Source organism: Athene cunicularia (genome assembly GCF_003259725.1).
Source record: "Athene cunicularia isolate RWA chromosome 19 unlocalized genomic scaffold, athCun1 chr19_part1, whole genome shotgun sequence".
In the NCBI taxonomy this organism is placed as follows: domain Eukaryota; kingdom Metazoa; phylum Chordata; class Aves; order Strigiformes; family Strigidae; genus Athene; species Athene cunicularia.
Genome location: NW_020799124.1, coordinates 5273400 through 5295252, shown reverse-complemented (window position 1 = coordinate 5295252; position 21853 = coordinate 5273400). Strand labels below are relative to the sequence as shown.

Genomic DNA, 21853 nt, shown 5'->3' with positions numbered 1-21853 from the left:
CCGGTCCCCACCCCACAGCAGCGCTGGGCTGACTGCACACGGGGGGTTTGGCTGCTGCAGCCACACTGAGCACGGGCGTCGGGCGTCGAGACAGGCGGGGAAGGGGCACGGGCCAGTGCAGGGCAGCGGTGGCACTGTGGGGGGTACGGGACACACAGGGGACAACCCCTTTCGCATTGTCACTCGGGGTAGCAAAGCCACTGGCCATAAGAGGCAGGGGACTGAGTGAGGTATGGGCTTCGGGACAGCCCCCGGCCAGCACTCAGGGCCACGGCACCAGCCCCAGGACCACTGGTCCCCAGCCAGCTGTACAGGCCACGGTGGTGGAGGAGCCTGTCCCCACTGCAGCGCCCTATCCGGTCCCCCCCAGCGGTCCCCCCCTCCCTCTGACTTGAGGAGCTGGGGGGGTCAAAATGTACCACGGCAGCCTCGGTGGTTTCACCTCCCTCCGGGAGGACAGGGTGGCTTTGGCACAGCGCTACTTTTTGGCATTCCTGGTGGTGGGACCTCGCTAAGCCTGGCTCAGACCAGGGCTGGGTTGGGCTCCCTCCACTACCGCTCCATCACCCCCCTGAGCTCTCTCTGGCTCCAGATCCCAGGAAAAAACTTCCCTGAGGGAAGGCAGCAAGGAGTGCCTGATTGTCACCCTCCCAGGAGGGGAAGCCCAGCCTGGGCAGGACTGCTTAGGACTGGGGGCGCCCTGTGGGCAAGACACACCAGGCGGGGAAAGCCAGGCACAACAACAGCTTGTGGGCAGGGGCCGGGGTTGGGCAGCACCCAGGAGGGGCAGGGAGCCCGCGGGAGGGGGTCCTGGCTGGTCTCTGCCTACAGCTCTGTGTCCCGCTGAGCCTCTGCTCCAAGATCTGGGCTGACACCCGAGGACAGAGAACAAGCAACACCAGACAAGCTGCCCGTCGTAACTGAGGATCAGATCCAAACCCCAGCCTGATACAACACACGGTTAGTTACAAAATAAATCCCCTCCCACCCTTTGTAATAAAAAGAGCAGCTGACTGGACATGCATCTTTCTGGCCCTACAAAATAAGGCACCAGAGCTTAAAAATAAAACTCCAATTGTCTTTGATATAAAAGGAATTCCCACGTGTTGAAGGCAGTTGATGTCTGAGTGCATAAGAGGGAGTGATCTTCACTAGGTTTGGGTTAGCCAGCCTCACGCCTGGGCCCCGGTGACTTTCTGGATCAGGGGAATCTGTCGGAGGGGAAGAGAGAAGCTGTTAGGGCTGGAGGAGGGGGAGGCAGGGAGCTGCCTGCCCTCTGTGGTGGGGCAGGGCTGAGGAAGAAGAGGTTCCCTGGGAGTGTGACCGTTTCCAGGCAAGTCCCTGTGCCCTAAGAGCCACAGGAATTGCCAGCAGCTGGAGTGCCCGCTCACCTTTGTGAGATCCACGCCAGTGACGGCACGCACGGAGGCGGGGATCTCGGCCAGCAGACGGGTCACCTCGGATGTTGTGTTGCTGCTCTCTCCACTGAGAATAACAATCTCATCCACTTTGGAGAGGGGAGCAGCCACTTTGGCCGCAATCTGAGGGTGGGATGAGCAGAGAGTCAAGGGGCTGCTAGACAAAGTCCCCACACAGCACATGGGGTCTCGCTGTGCCCCCAGGAGACTTGGCCCAGCCTGAGAACTCCCCACCACTTGCCCAGAGCAGGGGAAAGCTGCTCCCTCCTCACCTCAGGCAGTGCGTCCAGCACTAGAGCCAGCTGGGCAGCGTCTCCGTACTGCTGGAGCGCTTCAGCCTTCAGCTTCATCCTCTCAGCCTCTGCCATCCCGATGGCCTCGATCACAAAAGCCTCCGCTTCTCCGATCTTGCGGATCTTTTCTGCCTCCGCCTGAGCAAGGAGGACTTGCTTCACCCTGGAAAGGGAAACCCAGCCCTCCAGCAGCCCAGATCCCTGCGGCGTACCCGGGACTGCTTCCCTCCCTCTGTCAGCCACAAGCCTGCCCCGTAGAGAGCCCATGAGCTGGGTCTCAGCGCAGCACCCGCTCTGCTTTGCTCCCACCTCAGCCCAGCCCAGCGTGTTGCTGGGCTCGGGGCTGGCCCAGGTCACAGGCTCACTCACTTCTCGCCCTCGGCGATCTGCTGGATACGGTAGGCTTCGGCCTCGGCCGGCCGCTTCACAGTGGCTATCAGCTCCTTCTCCATCCGGATGATCTCCTTCTCTTCGACGTCGATCTGCTTCTTGCGCTGCACCACCTCAATTTCAATTTCCTCTTGGCGGATCTTCTGCTGCTCCCGGGCACTCTGGAGCTCATAGGCCAGCTGGGCCTCTGCAGTCTGAACAGGAGAGAGATAAGAAGAGGGGTCTTGGCTGTGATCTCCTGTGCACAGACATAAGGACCCTTGGCAGGGCCTGAAACCAGACATGGCTCCTGCTCCCAAGCCTCCTCGCAGGGGCGACATCCCAATCCTCAGAGCTGCCCTTGCCGTCCTTCCCCATGGGCTCTTCCCGCAGCACTTCAGCCCAACCAGCTCTGGGTTCAGCTTGGATGACCCTCCTCACCATTTCCCCTCCTCCTAGTCCCACCTAACTGTAGCAGACAGAAGAATCACATAAGGAGCTCACACTGTGACAAGAAAGGTGGGTTCTCCAGCTCTCCTAACACGTGCAGGAGGAGGAAGCGGACGAATCCCCCGACTACCAATACCATCACAAACCAGCTAGGGAATAGCGGTGGGCTGTCAGATACCTCTCACCTTAATGTTGACCTCCTCACTGAAGGCAGCCTTCTGCAATTCAAAAGCCCGTCTGGAATCTGCTATTTTGGTATCTGCCATGAACTTGACATCCAGCATTTCTTTCTTGCACTCTGCCTCCTGCAGAGAGCAAACAGAGAGCAGAGCTCCAGGCTGTGCAGCTGGAGCAAAACAGGCTGCTCTGGGGAAGTCCAGCACGTCTTCAGACTCACCCGAATGCCAGCATCTCGCTCGGCTTCTGCCACACCAATGTCTGCATCCCTTCGGACAGCCGCAGTCTGAGTCTTTCCCAGGGAGCTCAGGTAATCCACTTTATCATAGACATCCTGGAGAGGGGAGGATAAGTCACAATCACTTCACACGAGCGACTCCATCTTGCTCCCTTGAGTAAACACTAGTGCGGTTAGGCCGGGATCAGAAGGAGCCATGTCAGCCTGCTGCCAAACAGAAACAGGCATGACAGGGAGAGGCGGGCTCTCCCAACATCTTCCCCCTGACTCCCTGGAGCCTTCGGTTATCAGCCAGCTCTCGCCATGAGCTGTGTTTACAGAGGCAGTTAAGCGGGTGCTCTTTGCCCAGCTGCCTGGATACAGGACATGCTGCAGTGGCTGTCATGGAAACTCCCAGAGGGCTGGGGCAGGCTGTCAGCCGGAGCCTTTCAGCCAGCTGCAGCAGAGGGGACAAGGCCAGGCTCTGTTGTCCTGCTTCTACAGTGCTGCCGGGTGCCCCGCAGCGCAGTGCCCTACGTCTGGGTGTACCTTGATGGTGAAGCTCAGGATCTCGATACCCATGCGACCCACGTCGGGAGCTGCCACCTCCCGCACCAGCTTGGCAAACTGATCCCTGTCCTGGTAGATCTGCTCCACTGTCAGGGTACCTGCAGAGGAAGGTGAAGCACTTTATTTGGAAACATTTAACACATAACGGTATGGGTCTAAGATCAGCAACATCCCTGTTGTCTCTAATCTCTTCGGGTCTGGGCACAAGGGTGTAATCCTCTGCCCAGGCCTTGCAGCGTACACCACCATCTCGGTCTCACAAGCGCAACCACCACCCACACGTGCTACCTGTAACCCACAGGGACTCAGACATCTCTTACTGCAGGCACTAAAAACTCATTTATCACAACACCCAGCCACACGGCAGGAGCTGCTGCAAGGGAGGAACAATCTAAGATGTCACCTCTGCAGTCAGCAGAGGAAGCACCCACTGTGGCTGCTGCAGTGGCAGCAGTACTGCTGGGACCAGCCAGCGGGGAAGGGAGAAACCTACTCGAGATGCCTTCAAGAGCATGAGCCCCTCCGCACCTAGGATGGAGCGCAGATGCCCCTCCAGCGTCTGAAGAACCACGTTCTTCACATCCTGCACGTTCTTCCCCAAGAATTGCTCACAGGCCACAGCCAGGAGCTCCTTCTCGGTCATTATCTTCACCTAAGAGAGAGGAGACAAAACCAAAGGGACTGAAGGTGCCTGTCTGAAGAGGGACAGGCACCCAACAGCAGCAGCAGCAGCAGAAGCAGCAGTACCACCACCAGGCTGCCAGGCCCCCCGTGCTACCGATGCTCCAAGGGACCATGCTGAGCTGTCACCACGCTGACCCAGGCCACCAGAGCAGCCAGGGAGCCCCCCACTCGCTGCTGCTGGGGGAGGGCCCTGCTGCAGGCACAGGCAGCAGCGCCAGGGTCCGGGGCAGACACCTCCCCACACCCTGACTGCAGCGCAGCGAGGAGAGGGGCTCCCTGCAGCCATCTGTCCTGCAGCAGCGGCCACTGGGTGATGTGGGGACAGAGCATGGCCCTACAAGTCCCACCTGATGAAAACTCTATCAAAGAGCCTTGAACTACCAGCTCAGACACTGCACCAATGTCAGACCTAGGAGGAGAGGGCTTTCTATTACTACCCCTGGGCAAAAGCCATTTTGTTACCTTTCTCTTCCTCCTCCTTCACTAGAATTAATTTCTCTGAAAGGCAGAGAACAAGGAAAAGTCTGCAATGCCCAAGGAGCAGCTTGGGAACAGAGGCTCCATTTGGCATTCCCTGCAAGGATAGATGAGACAAGATGGCCGCAGCTCACTGGTCTGTCCTGCCCGTGGCTGGGAGCTCCCAGCTGCCCTTTGCAGTGACCCCAATGTGCTGTGGCCAGGACCCTGTTGTCCCGCTCCGCACGGTCGGTCTGGTGACGATCCCCAGAGGTGGGACATGGCCACACTTCCCACACTTAGAGCCAGGCATAAAAGCATTCCCAGGTCCAGACAAGCCCGGGTTTTAAGATGGGCCTAGGTGGTCATGGAGCTCCTTTTAAGTGGGTTAAAAATCCCTGTGGAGATGTGTGCTCATGGAGCTCTGCAGGACCCAGCTATAAGGAGCTACAACCCAAGGTGACATAGTTCCTGGTGGCCAGGTCCAGTCTGAGGGCTCAGGCAAAGCCTGGACACAGGGACATCCGTGTGTCTGGCAGCAGCAGAGAAGGAAGCAGGGCCATACCAGCCACACAGCTCTGCTGGGACCTCTGGGTGCTGAGTGGGTCCCACAGCACCCTCTCATGGAGACGTCTGGGCTGGGCAGTGCCTCCTGCCCCAGGAGATGTTGGTGGCACCCTGTGTCCTGCTCCAAGGGCCATGGCTGGGCCGCTCTACCTGTGATGCCAGCATGGTCCTGACTCAGAGAGACCTCCAAAACTTCAGGTTCTGCAGAGGGGCCCTCCGAGGGTCCCAGTTCATGCTCTTGATGGGTTCACAGCCTACAGACCTTATCACAACACCTACAAGGTCACTTTTCAGGGTCAGACTGCTAGAAAAAGCAACACAACTATTTCTTGAGAAAGCTGAGAAAGTCTGATAGCCCACAAGTCTGAAATGATCCCCCAACCTAACAGTGGCACCCAGCCCTGGCACCACCAGAGCAGCAGGCAATGAGGACTGGCCACCACCTTCGAAGGGGACCAGAGGTGGCCCGTGTCAGACATGCTGAGCTGACCAAGGCACAGCTGCCACAACCCTACCCTTAGTCACATGAAGAAACACCAACCTGGGCTAAGCCTATTTCTTACCTGTGCTTCTTAGGCTGGGCCTCCCAGACAAAATGCCAAACTGAATCTCAGTCAAGCATGGCAATTCTGTGGGCCCAGGGCTGGGCCACCACGGCTTCTTGTCCCTGCACCCCAGGCCAGCAGTGTGCACTTCCTACACAAGGGGGAGTTGGGAGAGCTGCTCCTGCAGCTGCACCCGGGAGCGTGGGCCCTGCACAAGGCTCATCTTGCGGCAAACTGAAGGTTTTCGCAAATACCCAAACCAATTAGAGCCAGCAGCAACATTTATGGTGTGCATCTGCCAGCAATTCCACCTCTCTAAACAATCCCTACCCTTTGGGAGCTACAGAGAGGACAGTCAGGACATGGAGCAGGATGTTCGTTTAGAGAGTCCCTGCGGTACTTAACAGGAGCAAGGAATGGTTCAGCCTCTGTGAATAAAGCCAGCCAGCAGCCTGCCTGCACCCATCAACCCTGGGCAGCCCAAAGGAGCCTGGCTATCCACTGAATATGGATGTCAACCTACAACGCCAAAGGTTGCACAAAACACAACAGAGTTGAGCAATTTGCGCTCAGCTTGTGTCCAGCATTTCAGACAGGGCACTGCGACACTTGGTGCTTCTTCAAATGTCATTCGCATCAGAGAGAGAGTTCAGCTGGCAGGAAATCAGAGAGTCTCCATAAAACAATCCCATCTGGAGGATCGATACGGATGCACCCAGCTCCAGCCAGCTGCAATCACAGCAAGGGATGAGCAGAGACAATCCAATTAGCCTGAGGCTACCAGAAAAATGGTACGGAAGGATAAGGAGCCCCACGTGGCCTATGGCAGCAGCATCCCAGCACACCCCAAGCACCCAGCCAACACAGGAAGGAGGCTACTGGTGAGTAATCATTACATCCCTCTTCAAAGTAAGAACAGCATCCTTATGCACATTAAGCACTTCTAGTATTATGGCAAACATTTTAAAAGGTGTTTCTCTAGAAAGAATCTGTTTATTTCCTTTTTTGCACAAGCAAAGCAAAGAAAAATGTTTGCCTCAAAAGTACTTCTAAAAATTAAGGTAACCTCTGCCATGCACAACCCCAGCTGCCTCAAGCCTGCTTTCTGCATGGCAGTTCCTTGCATCTCACAAGCCTAAACCTTTAAAATTAATTGTCAGTGAAAAAAATGAACAGTGACAAGAGAGAATAACATGAATGAGGTGAGTTGGGGAGCTGCATTTTTAAATCAAGGCACCTGGTGATCCAGCCTCCTGCTAGCATGTGCTGCCTAGCCTAGACCATTTTGCAGGCAACAGAAGGATGACCTAAAACTAGGTCAAAAAGGGAATGCTGGTTTTACAGAAATACCTTTTTCAAACACAGAAGAAAAAGCCTACATATTTATGAAGCGTGTGTGAGGGGAGACACAAGTGCACGCATTTTGCCAACCATGCAAAGACCACTGTGGTTATGTGACACATTAGCAGCTAAACGGATATAAATGATAGAAAAATTGGAAACAAGGGGACTGGTTCATGCCATTAGAGCCAGGAGGAACCCAAGAAGCCGTCTCCCGTGCTGGTGCTCTTGCACATAGCCATGTTCCACAACAGCAGCAGGGCGATGGATTATCCGCTGTTGAGTCATGGTTGTGCCCAGCCCTTCTGCCATGTGTGACAACCCAGAAACTGCTCCTGGCTGAATTCACATCCTCGCTTATGCACAGACACAGCGCACAGCTCCTCTGCAACGTCAGTTCAGAGCAAACCAATGAACCCAGGGAGGGATCCGCTGCTCTGGAAGGCACTGGGTAAAATCTGTCAAGCGCTTGGTCTTTACAAGGGCTGCAGCAGCCATGGTGCTCTTCCCTGGGGGGAGCCTTTTGACGCATGTGGGATTTTGGTCACATCAGTGCGTCACTCAGCAGCTCCCCTCAGCTCCACTGCTCACTGCAGGGAATGTGGCAGCCACCTCTCCTGCAACAACAGACCTGGACACGTCTTAGGACACAGAGTGACCACAGCCTTGCGCGCAGGGGGAACCACTGCCTTGGTTTGATACACCCAGAATGAGCTGTCAGGAGCAATTTTCAACCCAAGCATCCAGCTGCCCATCTGGGGGAATCAAATTCTGTTGAAAGCTAACAACATTTTCCTCTCAGCATCCTCCCCAAGGCAGGGTCTGGTCACAAGGACCAACTCCATATCAGGGCAGCAGACCTCAGAGTCTAAGAAATGCTGGTGTTTAAGTGTACTATCACAAGCAGCAAGAGCTTCATAAGTGAAAGCCAGAAGGCCTGAGAAAATCAAAATTCAATTCAAGCCAGAAATTTTACACCCAAATTTTAGTGCCTGGAGGGACTAAGTTCTTTCTTTATGCTTTAACTCAGCATGAAGAATTACAAGGTCCACATGCTAATAATAATAATCCAAAGCAACATAATGCTCAATACCATCTCAGGAGTGAATGGCTCAGTGATGCAGGGACACACACAGCTCCAAGGACACCACAGTACATCAGCATTTCACAAACAGTTCAAGTCACCCACACACACCTCATTTGCCACGTGGACAAATGAGACACAAGAAAAAGAGGAATGATTTTGGTGAGAGGAGGAGAGGTCACAACCCCCTTCACAAACACGGGACATGCTGTAGTGTGTTTGAACCAATGAGGACTGTGTGATTGTACAAAAATTTGTTTCAGAGCAGTTGGCTTCTGTTCCTGGACAACAGTAACCTCTTAAAGGGAAAAACCAGAGTTAAGTTAAAGACATGCATTCCTGAAATGTTTTGGAGTTACTGTACCTGTGCCACACCTGTGACAGTTAAAGCTACCCCCTCCGCCGTCTCTACGTCCTCACACCTGGGCTGTAACGTCATTATCTCTAGGGAAATCCTGCCAAAAAACGTAAAATATTTGCACGTTTCCAGGTAACACATACTCAGCTCTTCCCTTTGCGTCTCCTGCCCCGGGCTACCTGCAGCACTCATCACAGGTAATGCAAGACAGGCACAAAATGCAGCTACATCTGTGACTGGAGACAGACAAGTTACTTTGGCAAAGAAATAGATTTTCAGATAACGTTTAAGGGTAATTTATCAGCAGAGAAAGGCTTGGAGCCAGACTGGAAACGATACAGCGAGCCTTTCCCTTCTGCTGGGCTAGCAAGGTGGCCAGAAGCTAGCAGCTTTGGGACCCCAAAGGGCCCTCCCTCAGAGGCTCGCTGTGCCACGCCGCCCAACGCGTGCTCTTGCTGGCTGGTGTCACTGGTTTAAAAGCACAGCATGGACCCGGGATGCTCCCGCCCGCCCCGCGCTGCCACCCTCACAAGAGCCCTGGTGCTTGGCAAAACCCAACGCTGATGCTGCAAGAAGCAGCCCTGCCTTTTGCCCTCGCTGGGTTAGTATTAACACAGACCTACTCCCTTTGTCTTTATGGTGTCCTGTGACCCAGAGGAGGATGAAAGTGAGTGTGCAGCTCTTTAGGGCCATGCCTGTACAGTATCAGGCACCCAGGAACAGATCCTGCAGGTCCAGAGCTTTCTCAGTCACCTGAGGTGGGTTTGAGGTACTTCGGTCAGACCTGGCAATTCTCAGGTCATGACTTGATAAAACAAGAGACGTGCTTGGCCGTGGCAGGTTCTGCTTCAGGAAGCAAAGTCTGCCTCTTGTGTCAGCCAGCGTTGGGAAGCAGGACAGGGAGCCACGGGGCAGACAGCTTGTGTCAGTGAACATTAGGTCAAACACCTGAACCATGAAGGGGCCGCACCGGGCTGCTGCCTGCACGCCGAGTCGCTCCAGGATTGGCTGGAAGGGACAAAACGCATCTCTGCAAGTCCACGCCTGCCTTGGCCACTGTCCTAATTAAACTGGCACACAAACTGGGAGCTGATAAAACAGATCCTGCTGTCCAAGACACGCAAAAGCATTTTTCGCCATATGCATTCACAGCTTTAATTAGCTAGTGCAGGATTTTAGCCTTCTGAAGACCTAATCAATACTTTGAATTTAATTTCAATACTGTGCTGCTTCTTAGTCACAGGGCTGTTTGGTAATTAATGCTACACCAGTTCATAACTGCTCACAGTGCAAACACTAATCCTGTGTGTTGCAACTCAACCCGAGGTCTCTATGCTGTACTTTCAAACGTGACAACATCCAAAACGGGCACTGTCTCCACGCGGAAGAAGAAGGGCTGAGTGGAAACCCATATCCAAAACTGCAGAGCCAGGTACAGTTGCAATTTCCCCACATGTGTACAGGTTTCCTTTTGAAACAGGACAAAACCTGCCTTCGCACCTGCCCCAAATCCTGTACAGAACTCAAACTGGCCCGCTTGTGGCTCCACACAAAAGTAGATGCCCTTCTGCTCTCCACCAAGCACACAGTGCTGTCAAGGAAAGGGTTACAGCTGGAGCAAATGTCTGCAGTGTTATCAGAAGGAGCCAGTACAGCAATGCTGAATTTGGAATTTGCCAAGTATGCATCTGTCTGCATTACCTATAAACTGTGGAGTGTGCGCCAGGGCAAGTGCCGGAGAAGGGGAAGGAGAGGAGGGTATTGAGATTTCAACTGTCCCATTAGAAAACCATTAGTTTTTATGTTATCCTGCTGCTGCTGCTGCTGTTGCTGCTGCTCAAAACAGAGGGACAAACGGTTAGACATGATGTTAGGAAGCTGGTGGATTATTACCTGTGCAACCCCTGTTACGTACAGTGGGACCCCCTCCGACGTCTCAATATTCTCACAGCGACAGAGGATGGTCATAACCTCCAAAGACAGTCTGAGCAGCAAGGAATAAGGGTAGGACAGCAAATACACAAAGCAGTTATCAAAGAGTAAGACACCCATCGCGAAGGACAGACGAGACTTTCAGGTTTTGGCTCTTCCCTGTTCAGTTTGACTCTCTCCCGCTGCCCGCCCCCAGGGCTCCGTAACGCTGGGCCCGAGCAGCTTCCCTGGATGCAGCCGGGAGTTTACAGCATCTAACTGCTTCTTTTAATGAGGATAAACAGGCCGGGGGCTCGTCTCCACCCTGTGTCTCGTAAGTCACCGCAGATGAAACTGAACCGTGTATCCCACCTGGACTGCCATCCTGGAGTCAACTGGAATTCTCTGTTAGAATAATCTTCACACAGAAAAATCCTTTTTGTAATAATTTAGATACTTCTATGCCAGCATTTAAGAGAGGCCACAAAAATGAAAATGCCAGGGACTTGGCCACCCACCCCTGGCTAAGGCATTGATGAGAGAAGGTGCTTCCAAGCGCTGTCCTGAGAAGCTCAATAATACCATTTGGTTCCCCCAGAGGCATGTAAGACCGTGATGCCTCTCTGGCTGCTTTTATTTCTGACCCTTAAACAGGGACAGGATTTTTTTCAATTTTTTTTTTTTTTCCCTCCAGTCCTCAAGGTTGCAGCAGGATAAGAGCCCAGCACCCTGCCAGCTCTAACTGTTCCTTTTGTTCCCAGGTTAGTGCTACCTGGCGGGATGCCGCTGACAGCAACACAATTGCTGCTGTCTCTCTTGCTTTCAGCACTGGCAGTTCCAGAAAAGATGTCCTAATTTCAGAGGAGGAAATCTGCCTCACTCTTCATGTTAATGCAGCAGGCTCCATCTGTGGCACGGCTTATGGTATTTGGGAAAGGCTCTGTTCTCAAAAGGAGAAGTAAGCCCCGTATCCCATGGCATGAACTGGGGTTATAGATTTTAAAGAAAAAGATTTGTTTGGGTGCTGGCATTTTTGTCAAGAGCCCCGTTTGCTAAATAATGCACAGACCTCTATCATATGACAGCTCATTCCTGGCAAGCAGTTCTTGGCCCTGGACTCACCCTTTGCTTAACTTAATAAGCCAGCCTCCCAAACACGTCAGCTATCTCCTGAACATGGCAGGTCAAGGTCCTGAGCTGTTCTCCAAGCTTCTCACACAAGAGGAGGAGCAGAAACCATTTGTTCAAATCAACAGCTTTCCCAACAAGATGCCTCACAAGAATTCAGGAATGAAGCTTGTCTGGATCAAACACAGTTCTTGAGCATTGAGCCCACAAGCAGGGTCTTTCCTTCCCCTCCCACGAGCATCACTGGAGAGCCCGGGCTAAAGCAGCAGGTGTTAGCCGAGAGCTCTTCATGCAGCCCGAGCACTGCGGTAGGCTCTTGTAGCAACCCTGAGTACCCACCACCCGGGAGAGGGCCCGAGAGCTGTCGTGACTCAGTCGCCAGCAGCAGCCAGGACCCCTTCGAACAAGGCAAGCGCTCTGAGGTGAACAGCAGCTACGGTAGCGTGTCATCTGCAGAGTGAGGGCAGCAACATGCTCGCTTTGTCTGCGAACAGGGAAAAGAGGTGGCAAGATCAGGCAGTACGGGTTAACTACAACCTCTGGCCATCACTCAGTGCAAAAACCCGAAAGTCACGTCTTTATCCTTTTTCCCTATTATTTTTTTTACACAGATGGAAGAAACCTGCATTGGTGAGCATGAGGGAGGTGTTAGGAGAGAATAACATTCCCACAGATCCTAATGACAAAGAGCTACATTACATTAGCAGGACAGCAGCGTTGTCACAGCATGTTAATTCAGAGACCAGTGTGGTAAGAAGCAGCAAGCAAAATCCACAACTGATGAAAGGGAGAGAAAGGAAATCCTGTGATTCTAAATAGGAACAGTGTTTGTTCCCGAGGTGACAGCAGTCAGCGTATCTTTAGAAAAAGAGACTTGAGAAGCAAGAGGGGGCACTGACCCACTGCACGCCACAAATGTTTGTTACTGGGGAAGGGTTTGGGCCATACTGGGCAGAACTCAACTCCTCTTGTGAACTCATGGATGAGCCAGCCCGGCGGCCCCACTGCCCAGCACCTCTGCGAGAGCCTTGTAGCTGCACAGCACTGCAAAGGCAGCAGCAGAGGAGAGCAGGGCTCTTGCCTTCCTCAGCACAGGAAGAAACACACTGACCAGCCAGGCCACGGCCCTTCCAGCTTGGTGGGTTTTATGTAAATAAAAAAGAAGCAGAAAGGAAAAAAAGTAAGAAAAACAAAAAATGTGATTACCTTGGGTTTGAGAAGAGGTGTGGACAGAGAGGCCATTTGAAAAGTACATCAGCTGAACGCAGGGGCTTTCTTTTCTGTCTTTTGCACTGCGATATCCACCTGCCCCCAGGCAAGTAGTCAGCACAGAACTGCCCCATCCTGTGATTTTATTTTGTACATCATCATTTACCATCAGGTAAGCCTGAAATGACATGGTTACCTCCTGCAGGGCTCTGGACAACTTCAGCCCCACCACTCAGAGCACAGGATGGTGGAACTGTGCAGCTGTGAGTGACCCTATGCTTCAAGGCACCACACAGGGCACATCTTGCTCCTTCCAGGCACTTGCAGTGCAGCTTTCCCCTGACAGACTGGGAGCTGGTCACAGCCTAAGGCAGCGGGGTGGGCTGATGCTCATCCATGGCTCCATATGCAGTGCCCATGATCCTAAAGATACTGCTGACAGCCCCACTGGGATGGTTTTGCCTAACTCCTACTCCAAAACCAGGAATAATAGGGGTTCTCCTTACCTTTGGGTGTCAGTAATGCACCACCAAGCCCAGGCCCAGCCTCCATATACATACTGCTTTACATCAGAGCCACAGCAGCCACCTGCAGCACAGCAGAAAGCACAGAGATGTAGGGATTACACATCACACCCTGTTCTCAGCCAGGAAAGAACCTGCCCCCAGCCTGAGTCACCAGCAGAACAACTTCATAACAAGGCTGCCCAGCCCTGCAGGGGAAGCACCTCAACTCGGCCACGTTACAGCAACGGCTGCTACCAAGCCAAGCTCTGCAGAAGAATCCAAGCATGCCTGCAGTGTCTGATAAATAATGAACATAGAAAACTCTTTCCAAGATCCACAGCAGGCCTTGAACACCCTTTGGTCAGCCATAATGCAGACGGCCACCGGGGAACTCAACACTCTTCCTCACCTCCACGGGCTTCATATGGCAATTTCCTAAAGGAAACCTCTTTTTTTTTTTTTTTTTAATTCTTATAGGAAAATAGCATTTGTAATAATTCAGTATGACCAATAATAACACACAGGAAGTGGCTATATTTCAAACCAGGATTTTATTTTAGTTTTATTAAGCAGTTTAAGCACTTTTGGCAATCAGAATTGTTTTAAGTGTGTGCTTCAGTATCATTAACTGATGCACCAGCTCTGTCATGGAAGGCCATGTGAAAAATCCATTTCCTTTCCCTCACCCCACACTGCAAAACATCCTTAAGCCCACCAAAAAGCTGGCAGGTCAGTGATGGAGAAGGGGAGAACTCTTGAGCTTCCCAAAAATATCTCCTAGCTCTGGCCCATGCAAGCCTGAGGCTCTGATGGTCCATCACAGAGCTGGCTGCGCCCGGAGTTCAAGCAGCCTCCGGAACTGCGCTGGCACATTTAAGATATGACCCCGTGAAGCTGGAAGATGCTGTCTGGATTTTCATATCTTTGATTCAAGGAAGAAGACGCCTGTCACCTTTCAAGAGAGCACCCTGCCAGCGATCAGCCCTAGGTTTCATGCCTGGCAAGGGAGGAGCTCTGCAGCTTCCCGGCTCAGCCCAGGGCTGCGAGCTGCCGTCTCCGAGGCAGATCAAGCCAGCAGTCCCTCCCTAGTCTGTTATCCATAATAACACTTATTACAGCAGCACCCGAGGGCCTCAGCAAGGCAACTGCTGTTACCAACAGAGCAACAGACAGTTTCAGCCCTGCGGGACGTATCTACGCAGGCAAGACAGAACCAGCGCAGAGGAAGAGCAGGCACACAGGGAAAACAGTGTGGCTGCAACGCTGTGGGAGCTTTGTGTTGTGGGAGGGGAAAGGAAGAACCACGAAGGCAGCAGACAGCGGCCACAGAAGACAGCTCTTTTAAGAGAAACAACAATTATTAAGTTTGCTGCAATAGGTCAAAAAATGAAGAAGCAAAGGCAGCACACATCCAGGCCAGTGTGCTGGCAGGGACTTCTGGTCCACAGGAGGGGACTCTGTCCTCTGCATTCTCCTCCTCCTCCCCATTCTCAAGCATTTGGCCATATTCTGCTATCAGCTAAAGATATCGCCTGCTTCGCTGGCTTCCACGCAACGGTTGATAGCCAGCAGATCAGCCCCATCTGCAACTCTTCACCCTCCAATTTAAGTAGGAAGCAAACACAAACAGGAGACAGATTTACACACTTTTTCAGGTCTCCTGCACTCCCAAGCCTAGAGGAATATTCTCCAGTCACCTCCGTGACAGCCTCTGGATAGCTTCATCCTGCAGCTGGAAGGCTATTTCAGCCAGGCAAGGAATTACAGAAGCCGATGATACAATATCCTGCAGCACATTAACCACAATGCCTTTTAACATTTCTTGGAGGACGTCAGCTCGGTTAGCTCAGCCTTCTAGCCAGGCCCTTGTTTTCCAAGAACAGGAAGGGAGGTGTTCCTGGCAGTCGGGAAAAGCAGCTCCACATGGAAAGGTATTTTATTTCACAGGGTCTACGTGGTCTTTAACCAAACCTCCATTAATTGTTTCATAATAATGCTCTGAGAAAATTCTGCACCCTAAACCCACCGTTGTTACAAGAATGTGCCTCTCCACACAGATGTTTCTTTTCTTCTGTGGGAAATGGAAGGAAATACCTTATTTAGTGTTACATCCAAAGCCAGCCCCGTGTTTTCTTCCTGGCACTACACAACACTGCTGCACAGCACAGTTTACCAAGCTAGATTATATGTCAAAAAGTGTTCAAAGCATAAGAAAAGCAGGGAAAACTAACACATGAAACAGGAACGGGAAGCCAGCTGGTAGCTTTCATGCAAGCCGGACGTCTGAGCGCAGCAGAGCTCCGTCCTGGTAACGCAAGTCAGATGAGCTGAACGCTCATTTTCCATTGCAGTCCTACAGCCTCTTTCCCAAGTCTCAGAGAGCAAGCGAAAAAGGAACCACCAAAGCAAAATCTTTGCAAGGCGAAGAATAAACCCTCTTGCACAATGAGATTTGGCAGAGAAATTGCCTTTTTCAGCTATAATACACCCACTGTTCTAGCCGCCCGGGTCTCACAGCCACTTGGCCATCGCTTCCACAAACATCCACGGTGCCTCTTCCGGGGCAGTGTGCGGCGGCCAGGCACCCTACAAACGGAGGATTCATAGCTGGGAACTGCCATCCAGCTTGGCCTCTTCCCAAACGAAGGGGTCCCATGTTCAAGCAAGAATTCCCAGAGCCAGGAGAAAGCACGTTGTCTGGCATTTTTTTTGTTTTGAGGGTTGTTGGTTTTTTTTTTTTGGTTGGGTTTTTTTAAATGAAATTAAATTAATCACTTGGGAGTTTGTAGATAAATGGAGCTCTCAGCAGATGCAGGAAGCTGCTGCCCTGGTGGATAGCATGCAAGAAAGAACAGGAGCCCCAACAGTCACAGGGGCAGAGGAGTCAAAACATCAAAGCTGGGACAATTTGAGGTTGTGCTGTTTGCTCTCCCAAGGTAACTCGAGGCAACGAGCTTGTGTTCTGGCAGGAAGCGGTGAGCATTCAGAAATCAGGTTGTGGCAAACAGGCTGCTACAGTAACTCAATAGCTATATTCCTTCCCAGGGACTGTCGCGGGCTGAAAACAAGAACAGAGCAGACTCCGCTGCCTTCACCTGCACAGAGAGAGCTGCCATCTTCACGCCTCGATTCAGGGCAGTCTGGTGCCAGAGTCTCCTCCTCCAGGAGGACCAACTGCCCAAACTGGGAATAAATAGCTCAGTCCAGTCAGACAGAAGCTGGGTTTGTTAGAGAAATGACCCTGTGCTGGGAAATGTCATGGGGTGCTAACAAGTGAGTGCAGAAAGACAAGGAAAAAATTGATAATTGAAAGCAGTTACTGACAAAAGACAGAATGGAGAGGAGAGGAGGAGGCAACAGCATACATAAAGAAAATCACGTAATAAAGCAGGGTCTAGACTAAAGTCAGTGTCTGCTTCTTAGGCCCTGTTGTGCATATAAATTAGGCTTTGTCCACATGCAGATATGGCACAGGGTTAACAAAAATTAATTTAAAATGATGCAGGGTTCCGAGTTGAATCCATAAAATCCTTTGATGGTCACTACAGCAGACAAAAGCAGATTATGCAGGCTAGCTTGTTTTCAATGTAATCGATATCAAAACGACTTGTTTTAAGCTATGAGTATCAATGCTACACAGCAAGTTTAAAACCACACATTTAGTTTAACTCATCTCGTAAACAGAAACTCAGAGAAGACAAATCACAATGAAGTTACACAATACCACAGATACTACCCCAGAATTCCTCTTGGAAACCAAAAGGAAAGCTCTGAGGCCATTCTGTTCACCTCCTTCTCCTGATATGCTTTCTGAGGAGTATTTTGCAAGTCTTGGAGATTTAACAAGCACCTGCCAAGGAAAATCTTGAGTTCCAACACCTGCAGAAAGCTGAAGAACCACCTCCTGAGAAGGAAACACCACAGAGGAGCTGCACAAGGTGTCTTTTGTGCAAGCTGTATTGAGCACCAGCAACCTGATGCTGCACTCTGGACAGCAACCACCAAGCATCACGAGCATGAAACCAACTGCAGTAAAAGATTTTTGGCTAGCCAAAATGAAGAACCTAACTTTGTGGGAGCACTCAGTTAAACCTGGTGGATGACAATCAGTGCCACTAGAAGTTTTCTGTATGGCTTGCCCAATGCAGGGGGTGGAATATCTTGATTTCAAGCCTAGGGAACAATTCTGAATTCCAGCTCCAAAGGCACAAATGCAGACAAAGGGAAAACCTCACATGAAACCCAGCTGAAGATGCCTACTCCTTCCCCAAAACTCATACTGCTTTTGAGGCTGAAACACTGGATCACAAGTTGCCAGCTCACACAGGCCTGGAGCTGGGAGCGGAGGGACGACCCTGACGCCATCAGCCCCACCATGAGCATTAGGTCTCAGATGGAGCTTGCTGTTCACCACATCTTTCTGCAGGACACAGCCTGGACCATCTCCTTCCATTCCATTCTCATGCAATCGACTCTCCTCACCTAAGTGTAGCTCTGCATTTCTCCTTATTGAACTGCATCATATTTCTTCCAGACCATTTGGTCAATGTGTCATGTTTGCTTTGATTCTAATCCGGCTCTTCAAAGCTCTCGAATCCATTCCCAGCTCCGTACCATCTGCAAATTCAATAAGCACATTCTCGATTCCATTAACCAAGCCAAGACAAGGAATTTACTTGATAAATCCTTTCAGCTGAACAGTGAGCCACTGTCCAGTTCCCTGACAATGCTTTTCCAGGCAGTTCCATATTAATTTTATAGGATCTGAAAAACTAGTTTCTCCTTGCACTGTGGACTGTAGGCCTCTTGCAGGAAGGGCTTGCAGAGCCTCAAGAAGCCTTTACTTTCAAAACTTAGAGAAGTACCATAAAAACAGCGCAGCCACAGTTGCTCAAAATCATGACCAGTTCCTCCTGCAGGAATAAAGATGTAGAAACAGGATGTGAGAGCTTATAGCAACTCTGGAAGGGTTAACTACCCCGGACTGCTGGGGTGCGGCAGGAAATGTTTACACAGACTGGAATTAACTGCTAGCTCTTCTTTTACTTTGAAGGAGATCAAGAAGCCCCAAAGGGCGCTGCACTAAGGTTTGAGAAACTGGGCTGGACTGTATTTCCGAAGCTGACTTCTGAGAAATCATCAGAGTAACAAGCCTTAGCAAAGACAGGATGTACAGTATCTGCTGCTTCTCCTCATCCCCTGGACTGTGAAATCACCTGGGGGAAGTCAGATGAGCTGGGCACGGCTCCTATTCAGCAAACACATGTTGGTGTTTTCTTCTAGGTGTTTATCAGCAATGTATTTGTTTCAGTATTCTGCTAGGAAATAAAGCTAGGTTGAGTGGACTGCAACAACCTTTTTTTTTCCCCCTCCTTTTTTTCCTGACCCAGAAACATGGTGGACTGTGACAACCTTCCCCTGCCACATATCTCCAGGTGCTCACCTTCAAGGTGTCACCCTGCAGCCCTCATCAGCCTGAAGGAAAATGTCCTAGCTACAGAGATACGGGCAACACTGTGTAGTTATGGGAACTGTAGGATGAGCAGGGCTATTATAAATCACATCTCCTTATTATGAGACTGTGTAGAAATATTATAGCTTTGTGTTTCAAAATTAGCAGATCGATCCTCAGCCACAAAAGCTGCATTCAACCAGACTGTAACCCTAACCCAAAACCAGCGTTATGCATCTGAGACAATCTATTTAGGTGGTGGGAACATTCAGGTATCAGGATGAACAGGTACTTTGTGTATCTTCCTGAAAACCTGACCGGCTCCAGGACTCAGTGATGGGCCAGGCGCCTGCCCAAGCCTCCTAGATATCACACCAAACCTCACCGGGGGGCTCCCAGCACCACTATCCCCCAGCAAAGTTAGACCCACATTGCAGAAAGACCATCATCGCCTCCACAGGGCTTTGTGGGGCATTCTTACAAAGCCCAGGCTCTGCATTATCATGGATGAATCAGCTGAGTACAATTTCTTAGAAGGAGATTGGTGTTGCTCAACAGGGAAGGACACGAGTGCCAGCAGATATGCTGACCCATGCCCAGGAAGGAACTTCCCAAATAAGGCCACGAAGCTCCTGCGCAGAGATGTCCCCACATCCGGCTGCTCCTTGAGCACTGGGGGAACTCAACTGTCTCACAAGAAAGCGAAAAGAAAGAACACCATTCCTCAGAAAAAACCCCACATGCCAGGGGAAGCACATGACTAAATTTCCTTCAAGAGGCACAGGCTAAATTTATAATAAAGAAAACTCTGGAATCTGCTTCATGATTTGGAGGTGCCTTCCCACAAAGTGAAGGCTTTCAAATAACAATTGTATGACAATTCAAGCCTGCAAGCCAAAAGCCTGCTTTTAATATTATTTGCTGTTGGCTTATTCTTCCCTTCCCCCTCTCTCCCCAAATCCAACCTAATATCACACAAATAAATGCTGGCCCCCAAGGTCCTCTCTGCTTTTCCCCGGAGAGACACAGCTCAAGTTCCTGGAACTACAACTGCTTGTAGTTACACACCTCCCATTAATGCCCTGGCATTCACTCTGCATGTAAGCGTGGCAGAGCTGCAGGGCTCTGCAGAGTCCCGCATCCTCTGGGGCTGCCCCTGAAGCTCACAGCCCGTGCTCTCGGGAGACAGCAAGCATTTGCAGACCACTCTGGGCAGCAGCAGAGGAAAACCGTGTCTGGTGTCAGCACCCAATTCTGACTCGCAGAGCCTGGTGCCATTTACACTCCCTTCCCAGAACGTGGCCCTACACTGAGGACTGCCCTCGGCTTGCTGCTCCCGGCTATGGGAAAGGGTAACGCTTGAAACTGCAGGCAGATGCCACAAATTCCTGCTGGCTCATCCTGCAAGCCCTGCTTTGTAAACTTCAGACCTGAACAGAAGCTAAACCAAGCTTTTAAGACTGAAGGCATCGCGGCACACCCGGAGCACGGCTTCCCGATTCCTCCCGCCGGACGTGGCATTTCACCAAGCAGTGCTGATTTTGAAGGGGTTTGGTTTTTTTTTTGGAGGGAATCACAGCATCAGCTCTAGATTCTAGCTGGGAACTGCTGAGACATGCAAGAAGACCCGGAAAACTGCAAGAAACGCTGCTGCTCCAGGCAGCTGGTGGGTGCGGTTTGTAACTCCTTAGAAGCAGCCGCCACAGAGGGCATATTTGTTTCCAAAACTGCAGCCTGCTTCTGGCACCTCCTCAGTAATTCCCGTAACAGGTCTATTATCCAAGAGAGATGAACTGATAACAGACCAGCCAGAAGCAAGTGCCACAGCCTGCTGGAGGCTTTGAATCCAAAAACATAACAATGTAGTTTCACATGCGTGGCAGAGCTGCGAGTGTAGCACACCCTTGACGTTCACACGCGTTTTCTCCCAGGTGAGTTTAGGCCTGAGCGTCACAGTGCCTGCCACAAAACGAGTCCAGCGTTGACAAAAAGGACGTAACGTGATTGAGGACACATGAAGTGACAAATGTGTGTATCTAACTTGGTTATTACCTTGGATGTGGCCCCAGCCTGTCACACAGGAGCAGAGCATCCAGCCCTTAGAGATAGCCATTACATCACCTAATGGTAATTAAGTCCTGTCCGCATGCAGCCTGGCCTACGCCAAAGTGCAGCCTGGAGCTCTGGCAGAGTACTGGAGCAGCTACAGGTTGAATCAGACACAGGGGATTTCACTGCTGGTTTATTTAACCCTAACCCAAACAACCAGCTCACCTGATGATAACATTACACATATCTGATGGGAATCAACTGCATCCAGTGTCAGCACCCCCGAGAAGCTGGGTGATGTGCTAGTAACGAAGTAGCAGTAGGATATAATGGATGAGTAGGGAGAGGCCTGTGGTGCCCGCCCTGAGCTGCCCTCTCTGCCCCAGTGGGATCCTCACACCCAGCTCCCCCTAACCCGGAACGTCAACCTGCCCCCCAGGAAAAGGATGGTTTCTTGGTAATCCAAGCTGCTGGCAGGAGCCCAGAGCCCGGTAGCCATGCGGGTGCCATTGCCTGACATCATCCGAAAGCAGCAGTGCCAGGGTGTGCCGCTGGCACCGCAACTTCACCCGCTGCTCTCTGCATCGCAGGGACCCCACCCCAGAAGCCCCAGGGTCCACACAGCAGGGAGCTGCCCACCACTCTGGGGCCTCCGCTTGGCAGGGGCACCCCCAGCACCCCAGCGCCCACCCACAGCAGGACACCACCGAAAAAATGACAAAATGTCCCCTCATAGCAGGGACCCCTTAGTGCCCCCTCAAGGAAGGGCCTCCCCCCACAGCATCCCAGTGCTCCTTCAGGGAATCCCCCCTCCCTGCAAGTCACAGGGCACCCTGCAGCACCCCCAAACACACACCCAGATCCTGCACTTTCCCCCAGGCAGGGCCTCCCATTCCTCACCACCTTCCGGGGTCCCCCCAAGACAGGGACCCACCCCTGTGGCCCAGAGCCCCTCCGTAACAAGGACACCCCTCCCAGAGCATCACCCAGGCTCCCCCCACATCGCAGGGTCCCCCCTCAGCACCCCAAATCCCCCCCATAAGGACACCCCTCCCAGAGCCTGTCTCTT

The 21853-nt window shown here is 51.8% G+C and overlaps 1 protein-coding gene across 3 annotated transcripts; it reads right to left on the bottom strand.

The window, feature by feature from the left end:
* Nucleotides 1-1059: 1059 nt before the first annotated feature.
* FLOT2 (flotillin 2) lies at nucleotides 1060-13406 on the bottom strand. 3 transcript variants are annotated; one of them, XM_026861644.1, is made up of 10 exons: nucleotides 13284-13406; nucleotides 10423-10513; nucleotides 4023-4146; nucleotides 3474-3592; nucleotides 2928-3041; nucleotides 2716-2835; nucleotides 2081-2295; nucleotides 1691-1874; nucleotides 1392-1541; nucleotides 1060-1211 (listed from the first exon to the last, which is right to left on the bottom strand). In XM_026861644.1, exons 2-10 carry the CDS (start codon nucleotides 10495-10497, stop codon nucleotides 1173-1175), a joined length of 1140 nt encoding a protein of 379 aa, XP_026717445.1. In that variant the 5' UTR covers nucleotides 10498-10513; nucleotides 13284-13406; the 3' UTR covers nucleotides 1060-1172. The 3 variants fall into 3 exon arrangements, with proteins under 3 accessions (XP_026717445.1, XP_026717444.1, XP_026717446.1); XM_026861643.1 differs by lacking the exon at nucleotides 10423-10513 and adding an exon at nucleotides 8536-8626 and having other exon boundaries at nucleotides 13284-13399; XM_026861645.1 differs by lacking the exon at nucleotides 10423-10513 and having other exon boundaries at nucleotides 13284-13389.
* Between the last annotated feature and the right edge of the window lie 8447 nt (nucleotides 13407-21853).